The sequence below is a fragment of the Lampris incognitus genome, chromosome 15 (assembly GCF_029633865.1).
Source record: "Lampris incognitus isolate fLamInc1 chromosome 15, fLamInc1.hap2, whole genome shotgun sequence".
NCBI lineage: Eukaryota > Metazoa > Chordata > Actinopteri > Lampriformes > Lampridae > Lampris > Lampris incognitus.
Window position 1 is genome coordinate 37,082,296 of NC_079225.1, and position 9,532 is coordinate 37,091,827.

Consider the following 9,532-nt stretch of genomic DNA (forward strand, 5'->3'; position numbering starts at 1 on the left):
CATGAAAACATGAGGAAAAGAGTACAAAGAAAAAGAAAAACACATCCTGATGTCACGTACCAAGCGCTCGGTGTCATAGAAATTTAAAAAAAAAAAGAGAATAAGAAATGGTTAGAGATAAATAAAACTTAAGAGAGTTAACACAACTCTTCCTCATCCCTATAGTATCTCCTGATGTTGTTATGGACGTGCTTGCAGTGAGGTGGAAGGTTTTTTTCTCTTCTTATCGTCAGTTTTATTATCATCAACAACGCCACAACAACAGACAAAAATAAGCCGCCACAATCCTCCTACATTTTACCAGAAGTCTGCAATCTCCTCACCACATCTGCTGAACACCAGCCAAGAATCAGCGGGGGAAATCCAAACGAGGCGGGACGCAGGAATTCAAAGGGAAGTACCGCTGGCTGCGTGGTAACTCGCTTGTCAGTAGCTGCGAGTTGCTTCTTTTGTTTCCTTCAGGCTTTGTGTCTGTCATGCGTGACGGGTTCGACGCCTGCCAAACGCCGTGGCTCCCTCCACGCCTACCGTGGGGCTTAAATAACGAATTCCCTTCCGCGGTGAGACGAGTGTGTGCCGCCGACGCGGGGAAGGATGCAGATCTCTCTGCTGTGCTGCGGCCTCCTCGGCCTCGTGGCGAGCACGGCCTCCACGCCGGCGGCGTCCGGCTGCGGCTCTGCAGAGCCCACCTGCGGGGCCCGCTTCCAGGGGGACGTCATGATAGGTTTGCTGATGCCGTGCCACAGTAAAATAGAGAATCTCCATCACCGCCTGAGGCCTGAAATGTTCCCCTGCACAGAGTGAGTACGAGGGGGAGGAAAACCCCCGTCTGCAGTCGTTAAAAACAACTTCATGGCTCTTTTCGGAAGAAGGGTACGGCGCAATACGTCAAATGAAATCACGCTGGCGTGAGCGAAATGACAGTTCAGATGTGTTTTGGTGAGAGAGAGATGTTTTGATTTAGGCAGACATGAGCTTATCTTTGTTGGTTCACACGTTATCTGTTTGACCTTATGAGTGGCCAACCATAAGGACCCACAGCGAAAACTAATTTGTACTTTGTATTCAGGTACCCTGCTCTAAATATCATACTTGTTTTACATCAGTGAACAAGGAACAGCTGACTCACCCTGTATCCCAGATAATACGCTTTTATTTATTTATTTGATTTTGAGATACTTTAATGATCCCGTGGGGGAATTACGCCCTGCATTCAACCCATGCTAGCTGTGTAGCTAGGAGCAGCGGGCAGCCGCCGTGCAGCGCCCCGGGACCACCTCCAGTTCGTCTCGCCACGCCTCGGCCAGGGGCACAGACAGGAGTACGAACCCTAACATGCATGTCTTTCTGATGGTGGGGGGAACCGGAGCACCCGGAGAAAACCCATTGCAGACACGGGGGGAGAACATGCAAACTCCACACACAGGACGAGCTGAAATGACCCCCCCCCCCCCAAGGTTGGACAACCCCAGGGTTCGAACGCAGGACCCTCTTGCTGTGAGGCGACAGCGCTAACCGCTGCGCCCACCGTGCTGCCAGTTTTGGGTTCAAAATCCCTGTCTGTTAAAATCATTGAGTTATTTAAACTGCCGACAGGTAGGTATCACTGTCACAGGGGTGCAGGGATCGGATGGGAGGTGGCCAGATTGCTGGACAGAAAGACAGCAGGATTTCAGCAGGTCACTGAGATTGCACATGTCTTTTTACAGTTTCGATTTGGTGGCATTCATGAGATCCTTGGCTGTCATTCACATGATCGAAGAAATAAATGCGTCCGGCTTCCTCCCGGGGCTGAGTCTGGGGTACGTGATGTGTGACACGTGCGCCGACGCCACCATGGCCCTGCAGAATGTTGAGTACATGCTTGCAGTCAACAACTCCCGGCAGGTGATGTGTGACTACACAGACTTCAGGCCAGCAGTCAAGGCCGTCCTGGGAGCGCGCTACTCTGAGGTGTCCATTGCTGTGGCCAGGCTGCTCAGCATATTCATGATTCCCCAAGTAAGACCACCGAAACCTACCCCCCCCCCCCCCCCGTGCCATACTGTCCATACTTTCCCCAAAACCGGCAGAATGCTTTTGAAATGTCATTTGAGATGTGACTTCCTGAGAGGTTGAATGTGTGAAGTACTCGAGAGGCGTTTTAGAGCAGCCGGCATCTTTTAAAAAAAACCTGTTGGGATGGTCAGCTAGTGCCAGTCTATTGCATCATGTACCTGATGGCATCAGTAACACAACTATTGATTTTCAAATTGCCCCCCCCCCAATTTCCCCCCTACTGTTCTCTTTAGTGTCATTGGAAATAGAAACAGTCACCACAAGGGTTGCCGGTATGAATACAGTTATGGCAAAAGGCACGATGGAAATTTTAAAAAAAAATTCTTTCCAGTTTGCAATGAATTATTCTAACGACGCTCCATGTGTTTATTTTTTTTTCTTGTTATCAGCTGAGCAGCACGTCGTCCTCACCGTCACTCAGTGACATCCTGCGCTTCCCGTCCTTCATGCGCACTGTTCCCAGCGACACCCATCAGACCAAAGCTCTGACCAAACTCATGGCCCACTTCAACTGGGACTGGGTGGGGGTGGTGTATGGGGATGACGACTATGGCAAAGCGGCTTTTCGGAGCTTTCTCCGGGACGCGGAGGAGATTGGCGTGTGCCTGGCCTACCAGGAGATGATACCCCACTACCTCGATCACAAGACCAGCATACGACGCATCAGGCAAGTCGTGAGACAGATCAGCTCCTCCAACGCCCAGGTGGTGCTGCTCATCCTGAAATCTGAGCTGGTGGGGGCCATCTTCAAGGAGATGATCCGGGAAGGCACATCCAGAACCTGGATCGCCAGCGATATCTGGTCTCTAAGTGGGCCCTTGGCTCACATGGAAGGCATCAGTCAGGTGGGCGACATCTTCGGCTTCAGTTTTGTCACGCGCAAGAGTGAGGCGTTTGACGACTACCTGAAGAATCTGAGACCGACCCCCGGAGGTTACAACCACTTCATCGAAAAGTACAAAAACTTGAGATTCAACTGCACCCCAGAATGTGGTACGGATGACCCTCCTTCCTATTGTCCCACATCTGACCTCCTGAATATTAAATCTCCCCATGCATGTGATTACACGAACGCCCAAGATGGCAACGACGACTTCCTCACGACGGCTGTGGACTCCAGTGGAAGCCACAACGAACGAATGGCTGTGTCGGCTGTAGCTCACGCTTTAAAAGAGCTACTTCGTTGTAATGACTCCTCGTGCCCCGGAGAGATTAACTTTCCTCCGTGGAAGGTGAGAAAGTCGGATTAGCTACCTTGTTTTTCCTTTTAAATCACAGTTTGCTTAGGTTTTGGTTTATTTTCCAAGCTTTCAGTCACCGTTCACTCCAAGACGGCCTTTTTATTGAGTACATCGGTAGAACACCCATGTGTTTCTGGATACATCTGTGGCAACCAATGAAAAAAGGGCCGAGTGGGTCCAACCCACAGCACTGAGCAGATACCCCTACACAAAAAGAAATGTAGAATTTGAATTGACCCAACTAAATCAACTCATCATAAACCTAGACACAACAGATTTGCTTAGGTTACTTTTAAGTCAGTCTTAATCGTCCTTGTGCTTCTTTTCTTGCAGCTTCTCGAAATACTGAAAAATATTTCTTTCAACTTCGAAAATCAGACATATTCTTTCAATGAATATGGCGATTTTGTGAGTGGTTATGACCTAATATTCTGGGAGAAGAATGGAGACCACAGGAGCTTTGAAAAGTTAGGGAGCTACAACGCCTCGAATGGACAGATCCAGCTTGATATGAACAAAATCAATTGGTCATCGACATTCAATGACTCGGTAAGACTGGAGGAGATGGACGGAGAGGCATGATGATTGTAGTCTCTGGGTTTGATATCATAGCTACCATCTACCATCATTGTCTAAATGTCCTCAAGCCAGACATGGGAGTCCAAATGAGCTTTCTATAGTCCTCTGTGGCACATATGGAACTAAAAGAAAAACAAAAAAATCTATTAATTTGGTGATTAAGAAGGCTGAAATTCTAACAACAACAACAACAACAACAACACTAATAACAGTGATAATAACAGTATCGAGGACAGAGTGGTGTATCACACCAGCAGGTCATGATGGTTGATGATTTTTGACGTTAGCTAAACACGTAAAATAAATCCAGTTGAAATAAGAATCTGATCTGTAAGATAATTGTTAGGTAAAACTCTTTTACAGTTTATTTAACAAAAAAATTCTTTTGAAAACAGTACTTTGTACATGCTCAATAATCCAGGTAAGAAAACCAAAGAAAGTTGAATCAGTTGAATCACTTAGATGAAACGTTGTATCCAGATGAGCTGATGCAGCTTTCTTTGAAAACAGTACTGTTGGTTACTTCAATGCTCAGCCGACAAATTGATTTGGAAAAGAGAAAATTAATCCCTGGAATGTGTGCCATTACACAACTCCTTGTTTTTCAGATCCCAAAGTCTAAATGCTCAGAATCCTGCGGGCCGGGCACTGTGAAGAAGTTCTCTGAGGTGTCCTGCTGTTATAACTGCACCCCGTGCATGCCGGGGACGTTCTCTGATGCCTGGGGTAGGACTACTCTAAGTACCCCTTTCCTATCTATCCTGTACAGGACCTTGAGGGATAAATCAACAGCCGAGGTCAAGAGCTCCTCTCTGATAATTAATCGACTTAAGCGAGTTGACTATGCTCGAGTTTCTGAGTCTTGGCTTTGCACAAAACCAACATTGAGAATGACGGAAATGGTTTGATATTTCCAAAACTTGTTTTATACAGCAAAACTTTCATCGGTGTTACAGCTGTGGTAAACTTGTGTCGCCCAGTGAGTAAAACTTGTGAGGGATGTGGGTTCCTTTCCCACATGTGTGCACTCACACTGTTGTAAGGCACTTCTGCCACATGACATATGGTATTGTAACACCTATTATTATCATCATGCAAAGACTGCAGATGTGTGGGGCCGTCCGGGTAGTGTAACGGTCTATTCCGTTGCCTACCAACATGGGATCGCCGGTTCGAATCCCCGTGTTACCTTCAGCTTGGTTGGGCGTCCCTACAGACACAATTGGCTGTGTCTGCGGGTGGGAAGCCGGATGTGGGTATGTGTCCTGGTTGCTGCTCTAGCACCTCCTCTGGTCGGTCGGGGTGCCTGTTTGGGGGGAGGGGGAAGGGGGAACTGGGAGGGGGGGAATAGCGTGATCCTCCCACACGCTACGTCCTCCTGGCGAAACTCCTCACTGTCAGGTGAAAAGAAGAGGCTGGCGACTCCACATGTATCGGAGGAGGCATGTGGTAGTCTGCAAAGATTGTAGACGTGTGAACAAACCTTGCTTTTAACCAAATTTAGTGAATCAGCAAAACTAGTAATTATATTTATGTTCCATCTGTTGTGTTGATTGATGTTTTGACATTTGTTTTGGCCTAACAATGATTTCTATCTCACAATGCAAGATAGCATGATTCTTTGCAATTGCTGCATTTTGTGCAGTGGCTGTAATGTGCAGCATTTCACCCACCCTGACTTATTGACTTCACAAACCACATTAGACATTTAAAATACTCTATTTCCCCTTTGTGGTTTTGTTGGCATGCTGTGAATCTAAATCAGTCACGACTCACGAAAATGTGTCTTGTTTCTGTTCAGATCTGCTCGACTGTGAATCTTGCTCAAATGGTACGTGGTCCCTCGGGAACTCGTCATATTGTGAGCCAGTAAGAGAAGTCTACCTCAGATGGAGCGAACCTTATCCCATTGCGCTGGTGGCGTCTGCAGGTTTTGGCATGCTGCTGCTGCTGGTCATCTTCATCATCTTCCTAGTGTACAGAGAGTCTCCGCCTATGAAAAGAGCCGAAGTGAGGTTGTCCTGTGTGATGATGTTTGGTATCGCGGTGAGCTTCGGCAGCGTGATATGCTTCATAGGCTATCCCAACGTACACCTCTGCCGGGCCCGGCAGGTCATGTACGCCATGGGCTTCACCTTGTGTATTTCCTGTGTCCTGGTCAAGGCCTTTCGTACATTCCTGGCTTTCCTTCCCTTCAGTCAGCAAATATACAGGGGGCTGAATAAACTCTACAAGCCACCAATCATTGTCAGCGTTGTGACCCTTCTCCAGGGGGTCATCTGCACCCTGTGGCTGATCTTTGATTCTCCCTGTATAAACGAAGACACTCATTCACGTCGAAGCTTGGAGATAATAATACAGTGTAATGTGGGTTTGACGTTCATCGGTTTTGGCATCATGTTGAGCTACATCGCCCTGCTAGCCCTGGTCGGTTTCGTCCTCGCCTTTAAAGGCAGGAAGGTCCCTCAGCAGTTCAGCGAGACAGGCTATATCATCTTTAGCATGCTAATGTACCTGTTTGTGTGGGTCTGTTTCATCCCAGTCTATATCCTGAAGACAGGACAGGAAGCCTATGTGCAGGCTTCAGCCATTCTGGTGTCTAGCTACGGAATCATCTTCTGTCATTTCTTACCTAAATGCTATGAGGCACTTTGGGAGCTGAAAGGAGATACACTGGAGATAATCCTCAAGAAGTGGCACGTCACCAACAATCGGACTCTAGATGAAAATCCACAGTCACACAGTAGCTATAATACTCCGTGTCAAGGTGTGGTCTCCCATGAAACTCATCCCACTCAATTCCAGTCCTCATTAACGTCTTCGGAGAGCTCAGGGGTGCTGAGCCTGGGCAGCCCTACTGGGTCAGAAGTGGTCATATTAGCCGAGTCCAAATCAATCTTTAGTGACCAGCCACTAAAAATGCTGTGGACCAAACAAATGGTGCGAAGGAGATTTAGGAGCATTTCCTTTTAGGACTGGTGACTCAGACCTTTGTTGTGCATTTTACAATTGCAACTAAATAATAATAAGTCATTACTTTTGAAGCTTTGACAAACCGAAACAAGTTTACACAGACCGAAAAGGTGCAGGCTGAAGCTTTAGCTTATTACTTTAATTATTTTGTACAGAGCCCTTTAGACCTATACACCGAAAATGAAAGAAAGAAGAAAAAGGGACTGAAGGAAAATAAGGGAAGGACTATATATATATATATATATATATATATATATATATATATATATATATATATATATATATATAGTGTGTGTGTGTGTCTGTGTGTATAGGTGAAGTTCTACTCTTGGGTGGAGAAGCCTTGACATATTTCTGTTTTGTTTTTTTTTGTCTTTGTAAAGTCTTTGTAAGATATGTGATATTAATATATGTCTTAATATTATCTAATTTTAAGATATATTTTCTGATGAAAACATAATTATATGACATTCCTTGGCGTTCAGAGGGCAACATTTAACTTTTAGTTGTATTATATACAACCACCACATGTGCAAGTACAATAAAATTGCTGTTACAAGAAAAAAAAACTCCTGATTTTTTGACTCAAATGTTTACATCAATGCAACAGTGTGTGTACACACACACACACACACACACACACACACACACACACACACACACATACACACACACACATATATATATGTATATATGACATTGTATACAAAGGATAAAAAACATGATTTCTTGCCTACTGTTGTCCACATCATAAACTGATACTAAAATAGCTCAAATCATTTTAATGGCTAAGCAATATGGATATGTAAGATTTTGCTGACATTGATGGTGATGCAGAGATAAATGTACAGCATATCTAAAAAAAATTATTGTTAAACAAGGACCATGCACAAAAAAATTTAATCTCAAAATGAGAGGAGATGATTTATGCCAGATTTAGCTATTAGCTATTTTCCACCGGCGGTCCCTGGGCAGACACACACACACACACACACACACACACACACACACACACTAAAACATTAATTTACATGCAACACCACTACATAGTCTGTACCACACTGACAATCATACAGACAAGTCTACAAACTCACATCAACATACGAATACCAGCACATTCATGTCAGCACAAGTATGAAATTACAATGTATTACAATTAAAAATCAGAATCAAGGTCAAATTAATGTTGAGGTGACTGGTTGCTCGATATCCATTTCCTGCACCATGGGGAAAAGAAGGAAAGTCTCTGCAAGTTTTAAGCTTGGCTGGAAGCTGTAAATGAAAAAGCAGATTGTCTGAAGGCAGAGGCATGTTTTTCTAAATTTCCCCCATTTTTCTCCCCAATTGTGCTTGGCCAAGTACCCCTCTCTTCCGAGCCATCCCGGTCGCTGCTCCACCCCCTCTGCCGATCCGGGGAGGGCTGCAGACTACCGCATGCCTCCTCCCATACATGCGGAGTCACCAGCCGCTTCTTTTCACCTGACAGCGAGGAGTTTCGCCAGGGGGACGTAGCGCGTGGGAGGATCACGCTATTTCCCCCCCCCCCCAGTTCACCCTCCCCCCTGAACAGGCGCCCTGACCGACCAGAGGAGGCGCTAGTGCAGCGATCAAGACATGTACCCACATCCGGCTTCCCGCCCGCAGACGCAACCAATTGTGTGTGTAGGGACGCCCGACCAAGCCGGAGGTAACGCGGGGATTCGAATCGGCGATCGGCTATATACCCAGATGGCCAGAGGGAACCGGTTCAACCCGAGTTCGGAGCAGATCAAGAGGTTCTGCTCATTTGCTCAGAGCGGAGCTGAGAGAAGCGCTTCATCGGTGGAGGAACAGCACTGGGAATGATCTTAAATACCAAAACTTAAGAGTAACACAGCACATTACGTGGTGTATATAAACATACTGACATGTAGGACACATGTCCTACATCCCCAGCTGAGAGGGATCCTATTGGTTCAACTTGACCCAGTGTACAGCTGGCATGGGGCCAAACATTCGATAAATCTGTTATCCGGATGAGCGAACGGACACGTGAGCCTCCTGCACGGTGTAACAACGTGGAGGTTTCACTGAGACTGGAATGTGACCGTATCGGTAGGGGCACCTCGGAAGGTGGTGATAGTGACGGTGATCTGATCACCAGAAACAGACAGGTGTAAATATCTGGTTGGAGAAATGTCATCTCTGACGGCAGCCAGTAGTTAATGCAGGCAGCCGTTAATTTGAGTTCACATGCTTTGATAATGTTGACTGAGAAGTATAGAGAAGGCCGGGAGGAGTTACATGGCGTCTTAGTGGATTTAGAGGAAGCATAATGACAGGGTGCCGAGAGTTGGGCGTTGCAGAGAAGTGTGTAGTAGTGGTGCAGTGTATGTATGAGGGAAGTGTGACAGTGGCGAGGTGTGCGATAGGCTGCGGCGAACCGTCAGGGCCTCTAGGCCAGTGGTTCTCAACCTTTTTTGGGGTCCTGGACCCCCTGCGTATTTTTGATCTACCCTGAGGACCCCTCCACCTGATCTTGGGGGAGGGGGGTTGCAATTTGATAGAAACAGTAGAAACTGCATTTTAAATTGCATTATAGCATTTATTCACTCTTTGGGGCAAAAATAAGAGCTTTCAGTTGTAACTTAGATATACTTAACAAAACAGAATTCTTATGCAGTAACTTTCAGATATAGTTA

At 46.2% G+C, this 9,532-nt stretch overlaps 1 protein-coding gene across 1 annotated transcript; it reads left to right on the plus strand.

The window, feature by feature from the left end:
- Window positions 1–591: 591 nt before the first annotated feature.
- LOC130124859 (G-protein coupled receptor family C group 6 member A) lies at window positions 592–7,406 on the plus strand. Its single transcript, XM_056294206.1, has 6 exons — window positions 592–800; window positions 1,710–2,001; window positions 2,448–3,290; window positions 3,633–3,848; window positions 4,487–4,604; window positions 5,680–7,406. Exons 1-6 carry the CDS (start codon window positions 595–597, stop codon window positions 6,849–6,851), a joined length of 2,847 nt encoding a protein of 948 aa, XP_056150181.1. The 5' UTR covers window positions 592–594; the 3' UTR covers window positions 6,852–7,406.
- The last annotated feature ends 2,126 nt before the right edge of the window (window positions 7,407–9,532 follow it).